Source organism: Pezoporus wallicus, unplaced genomic scaffold, assembly GCF_028554395.1.
Source record: "Pezoporus wallicus isolate ANWC-B61680 ecotype Strahan unplaced genomic scaffold, APGP_CSIRO_Pwel_v1 contig_8345, whole genome shotgun sequence".
Taxonomy (NCBI): Eukaryota; Metazoa; Chordata; class Aves; order Psittaciformes; family Psittacidae; genus Pezoporus; species Pezoporus wallicus.
Window position 1 is genome coordinate 30599 of NW_026642007.1, and position 21073 is coordinate 51671.

General features: G+C 64.8%; 3 protein-coding genes across 3 annotated transcripts; 2 read left to right on the plus strand and 1 right to left on the minus strand.

Annotated features, from left to right (window-relative positions):
• Positions 1 to 925: 925 nt before the first annotated feature.
• On the plus strand, positions 926 to 12606 carry ATXN7L2 (ataxin 7 like 2). The gene is made up of 11 exons (XM_057426529.1): positions 926 to 1047; positions 4597 to 4671; positions 4764 to 4868; positions 5496 to 5661; positions 5744 to 6042; positions 7008 to 7090; positions 7204 to 7439; positions 7530 to 7707; positions 8439 to 8560; positions 9476 to 10181; positions 12549 to 12606. The coding sequence occupies exons 1-11, from the start codon at positions 951 to 953 to the stop codon at positions 12561 to 12563; spliced, it is 2082 nt and encodes a 693-aa protein (XP_057282512.1). The 5' UTR covers positions 926 to 950; the 3' UTR covers positions 12564 to 12606.
• Positions 12607 to 13783: 1177 nt separating this feature from the next.
• AMIGO1 (adhesion molecule with Ig like domain 1) lies at positions 13784 to 15311 on the minus strand. The gene has a single exon (XM_057426530.1). It carries the CDS (start codon positions 15309 to 15311, stop codon positions 13824 to 13826), a length of 1488 nt encoding a protein of 495 aa, XP_057282513.1. The 3' UTR covers positions 13784 to 13823.
• A 4128-nt stretch (positions 15312 to 19439) lies between these two features.
• Positions 19440 to 20849, plus strand: GPR61 (G protein-coupled receptor 61). The gene has a single exon (XM_057426534.1). The coding sequence runs from the start codon at positions 19539 to 19541 to the stop codon at positions 20847 to 20849; it is 1311 nt and encodes a 436-aa protein (XP_057282517.1). The 5' UTR covers positions 19440 to 19538.
• The last annotated feature ends 224 nt before the right edge of the window (positions 20850 to 21073 follow it).

The following is a 21073-nucleotide window of genomic DNA, read 5'->3' on the forward strand; positions in this document are numbered from 1 at the left end:
ATACCATACCCATACCCATACCCATACCATACCCATACCCATACCATACCCATACCATACCCATACCCATACCCATACCCATACCATACCCATACCCATACCCATACCATACCCATACCCATACCATACCCATACCCATACCCATACCCATACCCATACCCATACCATACCCATACCCATACCCATACCATACCCATACCCATACCCATACCATACCCATACCCATACCCATACCCATACCCATACCCATACCCATACCATACCCATACCCATACCCATACCATACCATACCCATACCCATACCATACCCATACCCATACCCATACCATACCCATACCCATACCCATACCCATACCCATACCATACCCATACCCATACCCATACCCATACCCATAACATACCCATACCCATACCCATACCCATACCATACCCATACCCATACCCATACCCATACCATACCCATACCCATACCCATACCATACCCATACCCATACCCATACCCATACCATACCCATACCCATACCCATACCCATACCCATACCCATACCATACCCATACCCATACCATACCCATACCCATACCCATACCCATACCCATACCCATACCATACCATACCCATACCCATACCATACCCATACCCATACCATACCATACCCATACCCATACCCATACCCATACCCATACCCATACCATACCCATACCCATACCATACCATACCCATACCCATACCATACCCATACCCATACCATACCATACCCATACCCATACCGGTGCCGGTATCGGGGGGTACCGGCAATGGAGGGAAGGGGGGGGTGGTGGAAGGCGGGACTACACCGCCCGTGGTGCCGCGGGGCGGGCGGGGGCTCGCAGCGCATGCGCGGGGGTGCACGGGGCGGCGGCGGCGGCGGCGGCGGTGGAAGGAGGGGGGGGGGGAGGCGGCGGCGGCGGCGATGGCGGCGGCGGAGCGGAGGGTGCCCGGCCTGGACGAGTTCGCGGGGCAGAGCTGGAGCGCGTGGGTGCAGCGCGCGGCGCCGCCCGGAGAGCACGGTGAGGGGCGGGGGGAACGGGGGGGAACCGGGGCCCGCCCGCCCGCCACCCCCCCCCCACTCCTTTCCAACCCCCGGTGGTAGCGCCGCCGAGCGGCCGGCGGGCAGAGGGGCATCCGGTACCGGGAATGGGGCAGTGGGAGTGCGGGCTCCGGCAGTGGGAGCGGAGCATCCGGTACTGGGCACCCGGCATCGGGAGAGGAGCATCCTGCACCGGGGGGATTGGGGATGGGGCAACGGGAGGTGGGCAGCAGGAATGGGGCATCCTGCGCTGGGAAGCTGGAACTGGGCACTGGGCACCTGACATCAGGAATGGGGCATCCTGTGCTGGGAAGCAGGAACTGGGCACTGGGAACTGGGCACCTGACATCAGGAATGGGGCATCCTGTGCTGGGAAGCTGGAACTGGGCACTGGGAACCTGACATCAGGAATGGGGCATCCTGTGCTGGGAAGCTGGAACTGGGCACTGGGAACCTGACATCAGGAATGGGGCATCCTGTGCTGGGAAGCTGGAACTGGGCACTGGGAACCTGACATCAGGAATGGGGCATCCTGTGCTGGGAAGCTGGAACTGGGCACTGGGAACCTGACATCAGGAATGGGGCATCCTGTGCTGGGAAGCTGGAACTGGGCACTGGGAACCTGACATCAGGAATGGGGCATCCTGTGCTGGGAAGCTGGAACTGGGCACTGGGAACCTGACATCAGGAATGGGGCATCCTGTGCTGGGAAGCTGGAACTGGGCACTGGGAACCTGACATCAGGAATGGGGCATCCTGTGCTGGGAAGCTGGAACTGGGCACTGGGAACCTGACATCAGGAATGGGGCATCCTGTGCTGGGAAGCTGGAACTGGGCACTGGGAACCTGACATCAGGAATGGGGCATCCTGCGCTGGGAAGCAGGAACTGGGCACTGGGCACCTGACATCAGGAATGGGGCATCCTGTGCTGGGAAGCTGGAACTGGGCACTGGGAACCTGACATCAGGAATGGGGCATCCTGCGCTGGGAAGCTGGAACTGGGCACTGGGAACCTGACATCAGGAATGGGGCATCCTGCGCTGGGAAGCTGGAACTGGGCACTGGGAACCTGACATCAGGAATGGGGCATCCTGTGCTGGGAAGCTGGAACTGGGCACTGGGAACCTGACATCAGGAATGGGGCATCCTGTGCTGGGAAGCTGGAACTGGGCACTGGGAACCTGACATCAGGAATGGGGCATCCTGTGCTGGGAAGCTGGAACTGGGCACTGGGAACCTGACATCAGGAATGGGGCATCCTGTGCTGGGAAGCTGGAACTGGGCACTGGGAACCTGACATCAGGAATGGGGCATCCTGTGCTGGGAAGCTGGAACTGGGCACTGGGAACCTGACATCAGGAATGGGGCATCCTGTGCTGGGAAGCTGGAACTGGGCACTGGGAACCTGACATCAGGAATGGGGCATCCTGTGCTGGACACTGGGAACCAGGCACTGGGAACTGGGAACTGGGCACCTGACATCAGGAATGGGGCATCCTGTGCTGGGCACTGGGAACCAGGCACTGGGAACTGGGCATCTGACACCAGGAATGGGGCATCCCACACTGGGAAGCAGGAACTGGGAACTGGGCATCTGACACCAGGAATGGGGCATCCTGTGCTGGGAAGCTGGAACTGGGAGCTGGGAACTGGGCACCTGACATCAGGAATGGGGCATCCTGTGCTGGACACTGGGCATGTGGCACTGGGAACTGGGCACCTGACACCAGGAATGGGCATCCCACACTGGGAAGCAGGAACTGGGAGCTGGGAACTGGGCACTAGGAATGGGGCATCCTGTGCTGGACACTGGGCAGGCAGCACTGGGAATTGGGCACCCAGCACCAGGATCCAGGCACTGGGAACCCTGCACTGGGCACTGGGAACAGGGCACTGGGAGTGGGGTATCAGTCACTGGGATCAGGGCATCCGGCACTGGGCACCGGGAACCCAGCCCTGGGTACCCGGCACTGGGAACAGGGCATGGGGAGCAGGGCATCCTGCACCGAGAGCCTGGCATTGGGAATTGTGGATGGGGCACCAGGAGCTGGGCAGCAGGAATGGGGCATCCTGCACTGGGAAGCAGGAACTGGGAACTGGGAACTGGGCACCTGACACCAGGAATGGGGCATCCTGTGCTGGACACTGGGAACCAGGCACTGGGAGCTGGGCACCCAGTATCGGGTGCCCTGTACTGGGCATCCAGCACCGGGATCCAGGCACTGGGAACCCTGCACTGGGCACTGGTCAACAGGAACACTGGGAATGGGCACCAGGAACCCTGTGTTGTGCCCTGGGAACCAGGAGCCCTGCACTAGGCACTGGGTACCCAGCACCAAGAACTGGGAACGTGGTTCTTACTCCTGGCACTGGGAATGGGGCATCCTGCACTGGGACCCCTGCTCTGGGAACAGGGCACTGGGCAGCCAGGAACTGGTACCCAGAACCAGGCAGTGGGAGCCCTGCACCGGGGAGCCCTGTCTGGTCACTGGGAAGCCTGTGCCTGTTACTGGGAGCCAGTTACCCCATCCAGTTGTGGTAGCCCGGACCGGGCACTGGGTAGCCCAGACTGGGAACCAGTTGACACCATCAACCCAGAGCAGGCAGAGGGCACTGGGAACTGGGTGGTGGATGCTGGGAGAACCAGGTGGGAACCAGGCACTATGGCAATGGGTACCCAGTATGGCACAGGATTGGGTGCCCAGTACAGCACAGGCTGAATGGGACTGGGTGCCCAGTATAGCACTGCTGGATGACACTGGTATCCAAACCGGTACTGCTGGATGGGACTGGATGCCCGGTATGGTGCTGGGTATCCAGTACAGCATGGCTGGACAGGACTGAGCACCCACTATGGCACAGCTGAATGGGACTGGGCACTCAGTATAGCACTGGGCACCCAGTGCAGCACAGCTGGATGGCATCGAGGACCCAGTGTAGCACTGGGCACCCAGTACAGCACAGCTGGATGGCATCGAGGACCCAGTGTAGCACTGGGCACCCAGTACAGCACAGCTGGATGGCATCGAGGACCCAGTGTAGCACTGGGCACCCAGTACAGCACAGCTGGATGGCATCGAGGACCCAGTGTAGCACTGGGCACCCAGTACAGCACAGCTGGATGGCATTGAGGACCCAGTGTAGCACTGTTCACCCAGTACAGCACAGCTGGATGGCACTGGGTACCCAATAGAGCACTGTTGGATGGCACTGGGCACCCAGTACAGCACAGCTGGATGGCACTGGGTACCCAGTACAGCACTGTTGGATGGCACTGGGTACCCAGTACAGCACTGTTGGATGACACTGGGTACCCAATGGAGCACTGTTGGATGGCACTGGGTACCCAATGGAGCACTGTTGGATGGCACTGGGTACCCAATAGAGCACTGTTGGATGGCACTGGGTACCCAATGGAGCACTGTTGGATGGCACTGGGTACCCAATAGAGCACTGTTGGATGGCACTGGGTACCCAGTTGGTCACAGCCTGTGCTGGGCGCTGCTGATGGGGTTTTGTGTCCATCAGGATCCGGGCTGGAGCTGGAGGAGAGTGGGAAAAGCAGCAGCAAGAAGCTGGACGCCATGACCCTGATCAAGGAAGGTAGGCTCATCCCTGGGCAGCATTCCTGGTGTTCCGGGGCCGGGCTCGGCTCCTCCCGGCACTGGGAATCGTGCCCCACGCTCTGCCCACAGATATGAGCATCTTTGGCCACTGCCCGGCGCACGACGAGTTCTACCTGGTGGTGTGCAACCACTGCAGCCAGGTGGTGAAGCCCCAGGCCTTCCAGAAGCACTGCGGTGAGCACAGGACCCCAGGATGGGCTTGGGAATGGGAATGGAGGGGACCTCAAAGCTCACCCAGTTCCAACCCCTGCCACGGGCAGGGACCCCTTCCACTGGAGCAGCTTGCTCCAAGCCCCTGTGTCCAACCTGGCCTTGAACACTGCCAGGGATGGGGCAGCCACAGCTTCTCTGGGCACCCTGTGCCAGCGCCTCAGCACCCTCACAGGGAAGAGCTTCTGCCTAAGAGCTCATCTCAGTCTCCCCTCTGGCAGGTTAAAGCCATTCCCCTTGGCCTGTCCCTACATCCCTTGTCCCAAGCCCCTCTCCAGGTTTCCTGCAGCCCCTTCAGGCACTGGAGCTGCTCTCAGGTCTCCCCTTCAGGAGCCTTCTCTTCTCCAGGCTGCCCCAGCCCAGCTCTCTCAGCCTGGCTCCAGAGCAGAGCTGCTCCAGCCCTCGCAGCATCTCCATGGCCTCCTCTGGCCTCCCTCCAACAGCTCCACATCCCTCTGGTGCTGTATCCCAGAGCTGGACACAGCATCCCAAGCCCCATCCCATGGGAATGGGGGGGATGGCAGTGATGGGACCCCAGCTGTGGGCTCAGCCCCGGTTTCTCCCCGTTCCCATCCCACCCTCTCCCAGCAGAACGCCGCCATGGGCCGCTCTCCAAGCTCTACGCCCGCGCCGCCAAGTGCCACGTCCCCGTTAACGGGACCCCCGGCACGGCCAAGGCCCTGCGGGAGAAGCATCCCGGAGCCCGCCGGAGACCCCAGCCCCTTCCCGAGCGGCCGGACAAGGATAACAACCTGTGGTGAGCACCGGGAGGGGTGGCTGTGCCCGTTCCATGGCACCCAACCGCTCTGACCCCCCCCCCCCCCAACCCCTCTCCGCAGCCTCTTCGTACCTGTGGTCAACCTGGAGAAGATCCCCAGCATCCCCAAACCAGATGGGCACGGGATCAAGGTGCCCCCCAAGGCCATTCCCAACGGCTCCAAGGAATCCCTAGGGAAACCCGGCAGCGCCGCGGTGCCGAAGGAGCCCCCGGTGCCGGTTGGGCTTGGGGGGGATTCGTCGGTGCCTGATGATGGCCCCGGGGGCAAACCAGAGAATGGGCCTGCACCAGGGGAGAAGCCACCAAGTCACCCCCCCGGTGCCACCAAGACACCCCCCAGGTCCCATAAGAAGCTGGCACGTGAGTTCCCCATCACTTTCCATGCTGGTTATGGGAGGGGTGGGCAGGCAGCAGGTCGCTGTCCTTGTCCCGCTGGGACATCCTGGTCCCTGTTGTTTTAGCACTGGGGTACCAATGGGGCATCTCCCACCCCGTGCTCTGTTCAGCAGCAGGTTCTGGGGGGCAAAAGAATGAGCCAGGGTTGAACGCTCCCCACTGTGTCATCCACCCCCCCCCGATGCTGTGGGTAACAGGGAGTGATGCCATGAGCAGAACCCAGGTTGGGGGCGGAAAGTGGGGGGCTCAGCTCGCCCCAGGGAGGGGTTGAAAGGGGGTCCCAGGAGGTGATCCCATGGAGGGTGATTCAGGGCTGTTGTCTCCCCAGCCTCTTGCTTCAGGGAGGGGGTCCCCATCTCCATCCCTGTCTGCTCCCCATCTCCATCCCTGGCTGGTCCCAATCTTCATCTGCTCCCCATCTCCATCCCTGTCTGCTCCCCATCTCCATCCCTGGCTGGTCCCATCTCCATCCCTGTCTGCTCCCCATCTCCATCCCTGTCTGCTCCCCATCTCCATCCCTGGCTGGTCCCATCTCCATCCCTGGCTGGTCCCATCTCCATCCCTGTCTGCTCCCCATCTCCATCCCTGTCTGCTCCCCATCTCCATCCCTGTCTGCTCCCCATTTCCATCCCCAGCTGGTCCCATCTCCATCCCTGTCTGCTCCCCATTTCCATCCCCAGCTGGTCCCATTTCCATCCCCAGCTGGTCCCCATCTCCATCCCTGTCTGCTCCCATCTCCATCCCTGGCTACTCCCATCCCCATCCCCTTTACCCACAGTGATCCCAGTGATGCCCCCCCCCCCCCCCCCCATCACACTCATCCCCACCATCCAAAACCTCAACCAGGGCTGAATACTTGGAGGGGGGTCCCCAGCACTGAGCCCCCCCCTGCGCCCCCCCCAGCACCCGCTGCCTTCCTCTGCCCGCAGGCAAGGAGTGCGACCTGAACCGGCAGTGCGGGGTGCTCAACCCCGACACCAACAAGCTCTGCACCCGCTTGCTCACCTGCAAGGTACCGGGGGGGGGGACAAGGACACCCTCACCCTGCCCATGGAGGGATGTGTGTGTGTTTTTGGGGGTGTGTGTCCCCCCCATTTTGACCCCATCCCATGTTTCCTGGTGCAGATCCACTCTGTTCACCAGCGCCGCGAGGTGCAGGGCCGGGACAAGGACTTTGATGTGCTGGTGGCTGAGTTAAAGGCCAGCTCCCGACGAGGGGACCCCCCTAAGGACAGGAGCCCCCCCGAGAAGGAACCGCCCCCCCCCACGCCGCAGGACCCCCCCTCACTGCCGCAGACCCTCACCGGACCCCCCAGCGCTGTCCCCTGCCGAGCCAAGCTGCCCCATTGCCCGCTGCCCCGGTGAGGCTGGGGTGGGGGGGGGTGATGGGTAATGGGTGACCCCCCCCATATGGGGCACCCCAAACATCTCTTCCCCCCCCACCTCCACAGGACCCGGCTTTCCTCTGACAGTGACCCCGAGGATGCGCCCCCCCCCGGGGATGGGGGTATTGGGGTGTTCCCCCTCCCTGTGCCAAAGGGGGGGCCCCGGGTGTCCAGTGAGGACAGTGAAGAAGAAGGGGGTGAGGAGCCCCCCCGGCCCCCCCTGCGCCCACCGCGGCCACAGGCGGTGAGTGGGGGGACCCTGGGATGGGTTGGGGACACCCCCCCCGTTAAGCCAATGCTGCTGTGTGCTGAAAGGGGGTCAAAGAGGGGGGTTGGGGTGGTCCCATCTCACCCCTTCCTGCCTGAACTGGGGGGGATTTGGGGGGGTCAGGGGCTGAAGTGGGCCCATCTGGACCCCTTTTATCAGAATTGGGGGGATCAAAGATGGGAGCAGGGATTTAGGGGGTCCAATCTCCATCCTTGGCTGGTCCCATCTCCATCCTTGGCTGGTCCCATCCCCATCCCTGGCTGGTACCCATCTCCATCCTTGGCTAGCCCCATCCCCATCCCTGGCTGGTCCCATCCCCATCCCTGGCTGGTCCCATCTCCATCCCTGGCTGGTCCCATCCCCATCCCTGGCTGGTCCCATCCCCATCCCTGGCTGGTCCCATCTCCATCCTTGGCTGGTCCCATCCCCATCCCTGGCTGGTCCCATCCCCATCCTTGGCTAGCCCCATCCCCATCCCTGGCTGGTCCCATCTCCATCCCTGGCTGGTCCCATCTCCATCCCCAGCTGGTCCCCTTCTCCATCCCTGTCTGCTCCCATCATCATCCCTGGCTGGTCCCCACCTCCATCCCCATCTGCTCCCACGTCCCTCCCCATCTGGTTGAACTGGGAATTGACTTGGGTGTTCATGGATAGCAGCAGGGATTTGGGGGGGGTCACTGACCGTGTCCATGTGCTCCCCCCCCCAGTTCTGCACCTTCGGGAGCCGCTTGGTGAGCCCTGGCTGTTACGTGTTCAACCGGCGGCTGGACCGGTTCTGCGCGGCGCTGGGCTCCATGCTGGAGCGGCACCTCAGCTCCCACATGTGGAGGTGGGGGGGCAAGGATGGGAGCAGGGATGTGGGGGTCCCATCTCACCCCTCCCCATCTGAAATAGGAAGGGATGTGGGGGTAATGATGGGAGCAGGGATGTGGGGGGTTCCCCTCCCCCTCTGGAATAGGGGGGACAACCCTGGGAGCAGGGATTTGGGGGGGCTCCCATCTCACCCCTCCCATCTGGAATAGGGGGGACAACCCTGGGAGCAGGGATTTGGGGGGGCTCCCATCTCACCCCTCCCCATCTGGAATAGGGGGGACAACCCTGGGAGCAGGGATTTGGGGGGGCTCCCATCTCACCCCTCCCCATGTGGAATGGGGGGGACAACGCTGGGAGCAGGGGTTTGGGGGTTCCCGTATTGCCCCTTTCCCTTTCGGGATTGAGGGGTCAGGGGCTGGAGCAGAGATCTGGGGGGCTCCCATCTCACCCCTCCCCGTGTGGAATGGGGGGGGGGGACAACGCTGGGAGCAGGGATCTGGGGGGCTCCCATCTCACCCCTCCCCATGTGGAATGGGGGGGACAACGCTGGGAGCAGGGATTTGGGGGGCTCCCATCTCACCCCTCCCCATGTGGAATAGGGGGGGGACAACGCTGGGAGCAGGGATCTGGGGGGCTCCCATCTCACCCCTCCCCATGTGGAATGGGGGGGACAACGCTGGGAGCAGGGATTTGGGGGGCTCCCATCTCACCCCTCTCCATGTGGAATAGGGGGGGACAACGCTGGGAGCAGGGATTTGGGGGGCTCCCATCTCATCCCCTTCACCTGCATTGGAGCAGAAAAGGGCATCAGGGACCAAGTGAGGATTGGGGGGGGGGGAATCCCATCACTCCCCCCCCCCCTCCAAAACCTGGGGGGTGCCGATGCCGGCATCTGGGGCTCCCCCCCTCACCCCTCCCTTCCCTCCCACAGGAAGATCCCCCCCGCCGCCGACCCCCCCCTGCAGCTCCCCCCGGCCCCCCCCAGCCCTTCCCTTTCCCCTTGCAGCCCCCCCCCCCCTCACCTCCTCCCCGTGCCCGTCCCCCCCCAACCCCGCGTCCCTCCCACGCTGCTGTCGCCGGGGGGGTCCCCGCACGCCGCTGCCGCCTGCAGCCAGCCCGAGGGGGGGGGCTGCAGCCGCTCCATCACCTCCCCGCTGCCCGCCAACACCCCCTCGCCCTCCTTCAGCCAGCTGCCGGCCGGCAGGGCCGGGATCGCTTCCCGAGCTCGGGAATGCCGCGACGCGGAGCCCCGCAAATGGAAACCCCCCCTAAACGCCGGGGGTCCCCCTTACAAACGGACCTGCTCGGGGGGGGGGGACGGGCTCAAAAGCAAAGCGCAAAGCTCGGCCCCCCCCGGCAAGACGAAAGGAGCCGCCTCCATCCCTGTCCTCAACGGCACGGCCCGGGCCAAGCGGCTGGACCCGACCCCCCGGGCCCCCCCCACGCCGCCCCCCCCCCGCTGCATCGCCGAGGAGGAGGTGAAGAAGAGGAAGAACGCGGCCACCTACTGCAGGGGGGTGAGAGCCAGGCCCGCCACGCCGCCACCCCCCCCGCCCCAGCCCGGCCCGGGGGGGGCCGTCCGTAGGAAGAAGATGGGGACCCCCCCGGGCTTCGAGGAGAAGCGGAGCGGCCTGAAGGTGGGGCGGGGGGGGGGCTCTATTGAGATGGGGGGGTCCCTATAGAGATAAAGGAGCCCTGGTGGGGTGGGGGGCACCTGTTGGGATTGGGGGCTCCCTATAGAGATAAAGGGGGCCATGTTGGCATGGGGGGGTCCCTATAGAGATAAGGGGGCCATGTTGAGATGGGGGGGGCCTGTTGGGATGGGGGGTCCCTATAGAGATAAGGGGGCCCTGTTGGGGTGGGGGGCACCTGTTGGGATTGGGGGCTCCCTATAGAGATAAGGGGGCCCTGTTGGCATGGGGGCTCCCTATAGAGATAAGGGGGCCATGTTGGCATGGGGGCTCCCTATAGAGATAAGGGGGCCATGTTGGCATGGGGGGGTCCCTATAGAGATAAGGGGGCCCTGTTGGCATGGGGGCTCCCTATTGGCATGGGGGGGTCCCTATAGAGATAAGGGGGCCTGTTGAGATGGGGGGGCCTGTTGGGATGGGGGTCCCTATAGAGATAAGGGGGCCCTGTTGGGATGGGGGGACCTGTTGGGATTGGGGGCTCCCTATAGAGATAAGGGGGCCATGTTGGGATTGGGCGGCACTGTTCGGATGTGGGGCAACACGATAGAGATAAGGGGGCCCTGTTGGGGTGGGGGGCACCTGTTGGGATTGCTCCCTATAGGAGGGGGCCCTGTTGGCATGGGGGCTCCCTATAGAGATAAGGGGGCCCTGTTGGGGTGGGGGGCACCTGTTGGGATTGGGGGCTCCCTATAGAGATAAGGGGGCCCTGTTGGCATGGGGGCTCCCTATAGAGATAAGGGGGCCATGTTGGGATGGGGCGGCCCTGTTGGGATGGGGGGGAACCCTATAGAGATAAGGGGGCCCTGTTGGGATGGGGGGGACCTGTTGGGATTGGGGGCTCCCTATAGAGATAAGGGGGCCCTGTTGGGATTGGGGGCTCCCTATAGAGATAAGGGGGCCCTGTTGGCATGGGGGCTCCCTATAGAGATAAGGGGGCCATGTTGGCATGGGGGGGTCCCTATAGAGATAAGGGGGCCCTGTTGGATGGGGGGGGGCCATGTTGAGATGGGGGGGTCCCTATAGAGATAAGGGGGCCCTGTTGAGATGGGGGGGACCTGTTGGGATTGGGGGCTCCCTATAGAGATAAGGGGGCCCTGTTGGCATGGGGGGGTCCCTATAGAGATAAGGGGGCCCTGTTGGCATGGGGGCTCCCTATAGAGATAAGGGGGCCATGTTGGCATGGGGGGGTCCCTATAGAGATAAGGGGGCCCTGTTGGCATGGGGGGGACCTGTTGGGATTGGGGGCTCCCTATAGAGATAAGGGGGCCATGTTGGGATGGGGCGGCCCTGTTGGGATGGGGGGGAACCCTATAGAGATAAGGGCACCCTGTTGGGATGGAGGGCCCTGTTGAGATGGGGGGGCCCGTTGGGATGGGGGGTCCCTATAGAAATAAGGGGGCCCTGTTGGGGGGGGGGGGCCTGTTGGAATGGGGGGGGTCCTATAGAGATAAAGGGGTCTGTATTGAGATGGGGGGCCGTGTTGGGATGGGGGGTCCGTATAGAGATAAGGGGACCCTGTTGGGGTACAGGGGCCACTATGGAGAGGGGGGGTCCCTGTTAGATGGGGGGAGTGCTCTGTTGGGATAGGGGGGACTCTGTTGAGATGGGGGGTCCATATTGGGATGCGGGGAGGTTCCTGTTGGGATAGGGGGGGTCCCTATAGAGATGTGGGGGGCCTGTTGGGATGGGGGGACCCTGTTGGGGTACAGGGGCCTCTATGGACATGAGAGGGTCCCTGTTAGATGGGGGGAGGTCTCTGTTGGGATAGGGGGGACTCTATTGAAATGGGGGCGTCTCTGTTGGGATGGGGGGCAGGGGGAACCGGGTGTTTGGGGTGATGCTGGGGACTGTCAGGGGGAAATGGGGTCCCAGGACCACCAGCACCCACAGGGGACCCATCTTCTCCTAGGTCTGGGGGCTGCTGGGGCACCCTGGTCCTGGGGGGCGGACGAGATGGGACACATCCCATGGGGACCCTCTGGCCTCGGCTTGGGGATGCTGAGGGACCCCCTGGAGTCACCATGGAGACCTGTCCTTAGTGGGGGACCCCATGAGACACTTTGGTCCCTGTTGGGAGATGCGGTGGGGGTCCCCGTGTCCCACCATGGGGACATCCTGCTCCTGGGTGCTGGATGCTGTGGGTCCCCCTCACCCTGCCTGTGGATGGGATGGAGACCTTTGCGGGGGGGGGGGGCACCACGCTCCTCCATGGTGGCCGAGGCTCCCTTTGGGGACCCCATAACCACCATGGGGACACCATGGGCCGGGGTCTCCCCATGGCCAGGGCTCACCCAACCCCTCTCTTCTCCGCAGTCCAAAGCCCATTAACAGGAGGCCACCGGGGCCACCCCACATCCTGCACCGGGCGCCGATGGAATTGAAAGGGGGGGGGGGGGGGAAGACCCCAACATTCCCCCCCCCAGGGAAACACCGACCTCAGCCAAATACCTCAAGACTCAGTTCTGTTCTCTTGCTGCTAAAACCGGCCCCCGAGCGCGGGGGGGGGCCTGGCATGGGACTGCCACCGATGGCCACCAATGGCCACCAAAGGCCACCAAAGGCCACTCTATTTATAAGAATGATTATTGCTGTTTTTTGTTTCTTTTTTAGAAAAAGAAAGAAAAAGAAAGAAAAAAAAGAGAAGCTGAGAAGTATGGGGGGAAGGGGGTGTCCTGGGGGTCACTGTGTGGGGTTGGGGAATGGGGGGGTGTTGGTGAGGGCAGAGCGAGGATAGGGGTCCCTGGTGATGCTGTGGGGCGGGGATGCGGTGTCTGCAGGGACAGGGGTGTCCATGGGTTAAAGGGGAAGGGGCCGGGTTCCCCGATGGGGATTGGGGTCCCCCCATCATGGGGACCCTATGGGGCAGTGGGGGTCAATGGGCTGCTGGGGGGGGGTGGTCACTGGGGGCAGTGGCAGCAATGGGATGCTCGGGGGGGGTCAGTGCAGTACTGGGAGGAGGTCAATGGGGGGTGCTCACTGGGGTGACCCCCCCCTCCTCCTCCATACACCCCAGACAGGGACCAGGGTGTCAGCAGGACTCATCCTGACCCCACACCCTGGGGGGGTCCCACTGTTCCCCCCAAGCACTGGGACCCCAATTTGTCCCCCCTCAATCCACAGGTGACCCAGACACGGTGGGAAACACATTTATTGTGGCCAAGGCATTGGGGGGGGTGACATGGGGGAAGGGGGGGGGGCACAGGCTGGGGGGTGCGCGGGATGCCCCCACTTGGGATGCTGGGGTCCCCCCCTCTGCAGTGGGGGGCTCTGCTTGTGGCTGTGGGTTGCATGGGGGGGGGGGAGGTGTTGGGGGTGATGTGCCCCTCATGTTCCCCCCCCCTAGAGCTGGCTGGGGTGGGGGGGGTGGGGGCTCATGCTTTGCAATGCACATGCAGATGGGTGCTGATGCCACCCCGGTGTCCCCACAGAGCCCCCCCCCCCCCATTGTCCCTTATGGTCCCAAGGAGGCCGGGGAGGGCGATGGCAATGGGGGTCTTGTCTTGTCCCCCCCTCTTTGCCCGCAGCGCATCCATTGAATGGGAGGGGGGTGGGAGGGGGCTGGACATGGGGTGCCCCCCCCCCCTCTTTCTACACCACAATGGGGGTGTCGGAGAAGACGGAGCTGACCGAGTCCGGATCCGACACCTTCCTCTGCGCCCTGGCGCCGTGGCGGGGGGGCACCTGCGGCGTCCCCCCGGCTTTGAACCTCCCGTTCTGCCCCACGCTGGCCCCGGATGCGGAGCGGGACCTCGCGGGCTCGCCGGCGGCGTGGTTGGGGGTAGCGCTGAGCACCGAGGAGTTGATGCTGTCGTCGCGGGGCGGGGGGGCCTTGTTGGTGCCGCCGCGGCAGCAGCAGCAGCGACACGGCGTGAGGTACAGGTAGATGAGCACCAGCACCACGCTGAGGATGCAGCCCACGAGCGTGGTGTAGGCGGTGTTGAGGGTGTCGTGGGGCCCGTGCAGGGTGAAGTTGTGCACCAGCAGCTCCACGTAGAGCGTCTCGTTGAGCACCGGCCCCGCCACCCAACACGCGTACGTCCCCGCGTCCTCGGCCCGCAACGCCCGCACCTGCAGGCTGCCGTTGGCCAGCAGCGCCGCGCTCCCGTTGCCCCCATCCTGCAGCACCCGTTCCCCCGCCGGCGTCACCCAGTGCCGGCTGCGGGCCCCGCGCACCCGCGTGTCGCAGCTCAGCGTCACCGTGTCCCCGACGTGCGCTTCCAGCACCGCCTCCCGCGCCTCGCTGCAGTTGAGCGGCGCCCGGCCGGCCAACGCCAGGATGCCCACGGGTACCGGGACCGACGGCAACGCGCAGCGCAGCTCCTCTTGGAAGTCCACGACGGCACTGAGGCGGCGGCGGCGGCCGCGGGCCATGAGCTGGAAGAGGGCGCAGTCGCAGGCCAAGGGGTTGCCGTGCAGGTAGAGGCGGTCGCGGAGCCAGGCGGGCAGCGCCTGCAGCTCGCCCACGGGCACGTGGCGGAGGCGGTTGGCCGAGAGGTCGAGCAGGGCGAGCTGGGGCAGGCGGCTGCCGTCGCGCAGCAGCTCCAGCGGGAAGCGGGCGATGCGGTTCTGGCCCAGGTAGAGCTTGCGCAGGCGGTTGAGGTTCTCGAAGGCGGTGCGGTCCACGGTGGAGATCTCGTTGTTGTAGAGGAGCAGCACCTCGAGCTCGGCGAGGTCGCTGAAGAGGTTCTCCTCCAGCGCGCGCAGGCGGTTGGAGGACAGGTCCAAGTGGCGGAGGTGAGGGACGTGGGTGAAGGCTTCGGTGGACACGAAGGAGAGCCCGTTGTGGCTGAGCAGCAGCGCGTGGAGGTGCGCCAGGCGCCCCGGGGCCCAGTCGGCGCGCAGCCGGCTCACGTTGTTGTGGCTCAGGTCCAGCACGGCCGTGAAGCGCGGCAGCGGCGCCGGCACCGCGCTCAGCACCGCCTGCGAGCAGCTCAGGATGTTGGAGGCGCAGATGCAGCGCGGGGGGCAGCTCCCGCACCACGTGCCCCGCGGTGCCACCGCCGCCACCAGAGCCACGCACAGGAGGAGCCCCGGGGCGCCGGTACCCGCCATGGGGTCACGGTGAGGATGCGGCATCGCTGGCACCGGGTGCGTTTGCACGGGGTGGATGCGGTCACCCGCTGTCACGGTGTGCGCCGGGCCTGCTGCTCACCCGGTGTCACTGCATGGGCTATGGGGTGGTGGCTTCGGTCACCCGGTGTCACTGCATGGGCTATGGGGTGGCTTCGGTCACCCGGTGTCACCGTGCAAAGTGGCTTTGTCACCCGGTGTCACAGCACGGGCTATGGGGTGGTGGCTTCGGTCACCCGGTGTCACCGCGTGGGCTGTCGCTGTCACCCGGTGTCATGGCGTTACCGGTCCTGCTGCTCGCCCGGTGCCGGTGGCTTTGGCTACCCCGTGTCACTCTGTGCCCCCCCCACCCCCGGTCCCCTCTGGCCCCGCCCTCCCCGGTTCCGTTCCCCCCCCCGGTGCCGGCGCTGCAGCGGACGGTGCCCTCGGGAGGATGCTCACGGTCACCCCCCCCACCGGCGTTACCGGGGCCTGGTACCGGTACTGGAGAAGCGGGGCCGAACCGAGCCGAGCGAGGCCGAACCGAGCCGAGCAGGGCCGCGCCGAAGCAGGCTGAGCCGAGCCGGGCCGAGGCGATACGAGGCGAGGCGAACGGTCCGAGCGAGGCCGATGGGAGCCGAGCGAAGCCGAACCGGGCCGATCGCAGCCGAACGGAGCCGAACCGAGGCCGAGCGGGGCCGAGTCGCCCGACACCGCCTGCAGCGCGCACCCGGGGCTCCGGGATAGGGTCTGGGGGCGGCCCCGCCGCGGCGCACCGCGGGTACGGCCCGTCCCCATTGGCTGCCGCGGCAGCGCCCCCCACCAATGGCGGCGGAGCCCGGTTAACCCCCGGTGGGCCGGGAGAGACCCTGGAGGAGCCGACCCCCCCCATCCCCTTCCCAATCCCATCCCATTTCCATCCCTGTCCCCATCTCTTCATCCTTATCCCCATCGCATCCCCACCACATCCTCATCCCCATCCTCATTCCCCATCTCCATCCCATTTTATCTCATCCCCATTACAGCCTCAACTTTATCCTAATCCCATCCCATGTCACGTCAACCTCATCCTCATCCGTGTCCTCTACTCCCACCCCATCTCCATCCTCATCTCGCTTCTGTGTCATCCCCATCCCATCCCCATCTTAATCCTCATCTCCACCAATCCATCCCCACCCCACTCCATCCCCACCCCTGTCCCCATCTTCATCCTCATCCCTCACCCTGCCATCCCCATCTCCAACCCTATCCCCACACCATCCTCATCCTCATCCCAAATCCCCAGTGTGCTGGCACCGACCCACCCGCGAGGGCACCCCTGGGTGCTGCCCCCCCCCCCCTTGCACCCATCGCTGCCTCTGGTCTGTCTTTAGCCGGGAGCCCTCGGTGCCGGTTTGGGGCCAAGGTCGGAGGGACCGGAGCCGGGGATGATGCAGCTCTTTTGGCTTGGGGGTGGAGGGGGGGCACACACACAGTAGTTAAAGGGTGACCGGGGGAGCAGCGCATCCCCAGGGTGCCCCTCACACCCTGTGTGCGTGTCCCCGGTGCCGTTGTCCCACCCCGTTTCCAGCTGCCGGGAATTGTGTCCTTTGCTCGTCCTCGGTTTCTCCGTTTAATCCGGTGCTAATCTCTGCGCAGCACCCGCCGGTGTCCCCCGTGTCCCCACAGGGATGGGTGTGCAACACGCGTGTCGTCACGCACACGCATGCAGGCGTGCGAACACACGCGTATACACGTGCTAGAGACACGTGCGCACACACGTACACATGGGTGCACCCCTGGTAACACACACGTGTTTACACGCGTGTACATGCACATGGATGTGCCTGCCAGATGTGTGCGCGGGGGGGGGGTGTGTCAGTCAGCCACACACACACACAAGACACATGTATGTGCACACATGCACATATGCAAACATGCTTATCCTGTGGGCCTGGCCAGTCAGATGCGCTGGGTGCTGGGTGCTTTGGTACTGGGTTATGGGCGTCCCATAGGGCTGGGTATGGGTGCTGTGGGGTGTTGGGCTATTAGTGCGCTGGGCTGCTGGTATGTAGTGTGCTGTGATAGTAGGGTGCAGGGGGCTAGGGTGCCAGGACGATGGGGTGCTTGGGTGTCGGTGTGCCAGGGCACCATAAGCCAAGGCAGCACCCCGAGGGGGGGGGGGGGCAGGATGCTTCTGTTGATGCTCCTCGTGGCTGGGACCCTCCTGGTCCATGGGGTGCGGGGGGGTGGCTCCACACCTCCCCACTGTGAGGCACCCTCGAAGACTGGGGGTCAGCGCGGCCAAACCCCTGCCTGCATCCAAAAGGGGGATGAGGAACAATGGGGTATGAGCTTGGGGTGGGGGCACCCAGGATGGGAATCACTCAGGATGGGGGCACCCAGGGTGTGGTATCCTCATGGATTCAGATGCCCACACGAGTCATCAGCACTGGGGGCTCTCCCTGCCCCCTCCATGGGGCAGGATCAATCCCACGCTCAGCTCCGGCTGCTCCATGGGGCGGGTTGGGTACCCCGCTGGGTACCACCGCTCCCGGCTCCCTCCGTGCCCCCGATCCGGTTCATCCCCGGTTTCTAATCCGGGTTCGGGTTCCCAGCACCCGTGGGACAGGGACCAGGGTGATGCCGGGAGGAAGCTCGCAGCCTCCATAGGGATTTGAGGGGATGCCCATCCTTGGGGGAGATGGGGATCCCCATTGGAAGGGAACGGCTGTGCCCTGGGGAAGCTGAGGCACGGAGCGTGGTGATGGTGGGGAACTGCCCCCATCCCAGTCGCCCCATTGTGGAATTGGGAGCAAGGAAGGGGGCACTGGGTTGGGGATGGGCAGAGCTTGGGGGTCCTGCGGCCTCTCTGAGCCCCCCCCCCCCCCAAGCCCTGAGCATCCCCCTGCACCCACCACAGCCCCACTCTGTGCCCCCCACTGCGGATCTGCCTCCTGCTCCCACCCATTCCCACCCCAGGGTGCCTTCACCCTGCCCTCCCATCACCACAAACCTCCTCTTTGCCCCCACCCCATAGCTTCCGAGTCCAGCACCCAGCACCCCCCTTCCAGTGCCCCCCACAGCCTCTTTATGGGGCGAATGGGGAAACCGAGGCCTGAAGCGACACAGGGCACGGGACAAAGCCCACCCTCCACCCCTATCCCAGTGGGAATAAGCCGGGTTCCAGCCGGCCTAGGACAGCCCCTTCCCTCATATCCCTGGGGTTTCCCCGCAACAGCGCACCCGTATGGGGGGGACGCTGTGCCGGGGGTACCGCGGCGCTGGCGGGAGGCGCTAGGACCCAGCAGCCGCGGTGCAGAGCATCCCTCGCCGCAGCGGCTCCGGCCCGGCCCCGAGCATCCCCGCACCGACGGGGGCCCCCCCCCCGCACAACCGAGCCCCTCCCGCACGAACCGGGCACCCCCCCCCCCCCCCCCCCCCGCCCTCGGCCCCGTGCATCCCCCCACGGTAAGTGCCGCGGCCGAGCCCCCCACCGGGGCGATGCCCGGGGGCTGGGGGGGGGATGCAATAGGAAGGGGGACATGGAGCGGACCCCAACCGGTGGGGAGGGGAGGAATATGGGGGGGGGGGGGGCTAGATGCAAGCCCCTATTCCATCAGTTGCCCTCCCCATTCCATCAGGAACCCTCTCATTCCAACAGTAACCCCCCATGGGATGCAGGAGATGGGGACCCCCACCTTTCTTTGGGAAGCACCACCCATGGGGGGGGGGGGCTCTGGGTGTGTCCCCCCTCACCCTGGTAGCACCCATTTTGTGGGGTTGGGGGTGCAGCACCCACCGCTGGGCCAGGCTTGGGTCACGCATGGCCATTGATACACAAAGGGAGGAGACCGGGGGGAGGGGGGGGGGGCTGGTGATGGGGGGGTGTCCCCACTCAGGACCCCACTGGGGTGTTTTGGATTGAAGCATTGGAGTTTGGCAGGGGGCACCCCAAAATTGGTCATTTTGGGGGAGAATGAGGCTGTTGATAAAGGGGTTTGGGGGGGGGGAAAGAGGGGTCATGGAAGGGAGCCCGGGGGGCTGTAGTTGGGGGTCACAGCTGGACTCAGCCCCCCAGGATTGTGCCGCCTCCTCAATGTCTCTCCCATCCCCACAGGTGCCCAGGGGGGAGATGAGTGGGGCTGGGGGGCACCTTTGGGTGCTCTGAGCACCCCATATCCCCCAATCCAGCGAGGATGTGACACCCCCCCCCCTCCCATCCAGCAATGCCCAGAGCAAGGATGCTCCCCTTGGTGATGGTGGTGGCCCAGGATGGAGCCAGCACCATGGGCCTGGAATGGCTCTAGGGAGGTGCGGGGGCTCCAGCCCTTCCCAGGCCCCATGTCCCCCAACGGCACAGCCGACACCAAAGCCAGGGACGTGGCTTCGAGGTCGGTGGGGCTGTTCTTCATGCTGCTCATGGACCTGGCGGCCATCGTGGGCAACGCCGCCGTCATGACCGTCATCGTGAAGACCCCGGCGCTGAGGAAGTTCGTCTTCGTCTTCCACCTCTGCCTGGTGGACTTCTTGGCCGCCCTCACCTTGATGCCGTTGGAGATGCTCTCGGGCTCAGCCGTGTTCGACAGCCCCGTGTTGGGCGAAGCCATGTGCCGCGTCTACCTGTTCCTCAGCGTCTGCTTCATCACCATGTGCATCCTCTCCATCTCCACCATCAACGTGGAGCGCTACTACTACGTGGTGCACCCCATGCGCTACGAGGTGAGGATGACCGTGGGCTTGGTGGCTTGCGTCCTGGTCGGCGTCTGGCTCAAAGCCGTTGCCACCTCCTTGGTCCCCGTCTTGGGTTGGTCGTCGCCGGAGCGGCCGCCGCTCCGCAGCCCCCGCGGCTGCTCCTTGCAATGGAGCCGCGGTCCCTACTGCAAGTTCTTCGTGGTGTTCTTCGCCGCTTTCTACTTCCTCCTGCCCCTCCTCATCATCGTCGTGGTCCACTGCAGCATGTTCAAGGTGGCGCGCGTGGCCGCCATGCACCACGGCCCGCTGCCCACCTGGATGGAGACGCCGCGGCGCCGCTCCGAGTCGCTCAGCAGCCGCTCCACCATGGTCACCACGTCGGGAGCCCCTCGGACCACGCCGCAGAGGACGTTCGGAGCCGGGGGCAAGGCGGCCGCCATCCTGCTGGCCGTGGGGGGCCAGTTCCTCTTCTCTTGGTTGCCCTATTTCGCCTTCCACCTCTACACGGCGCTGAGCGCGCAGCCCTCGGCGGGGCCGGCGGCCGAGGCCGTGGTCACTTGGTTGGGTTATTCCTGCTTTACCTCCAACCCCTTCTTCTACGGGTGCTTGAACCGGCAGATCCGGGCCGAGCTGGGCCGGCTCCTGACGTGCTTCTTCAAGCAGCCCCCCGAGGAGGACCTGCGGCTGCCGAGCCGCGAGGGCTCCATCGAGGAGAACTTCCTGCAGTTCCTGCAGGGCACCGGCTGCGAGCCGCGGCCGCGCACCCCCAGCCCCAAACCGGACCCGGCTCACATCGATTTCCGCATCCCCGGGCAGATCGAGGAGGAGGCGGGCGAGGGGACGGAGCGGCGCGGAGGGGACGGGCTCCGTGCGCCCAAAGCGGAGCTGTAGCGCTGGGGATGGGGCTTGCGGGCGAACACGGATGAGAGGGGAGAGCCGGTCTGTGCGTGCTCGCTGCGCCGTGGGGAGATGGGGGGAGAGGGGGGCCTGACATGGACGGGGCGCCCCGAGCCCCACTGCGGCCCCCGTGCAGCGGGAGATGGGGCTGGAGCGGGGGCTGCCCACGCTGCCATTGCCCCCCAAGCACCCTCCTGCCCCGGGGAGTGTGGGCCCGT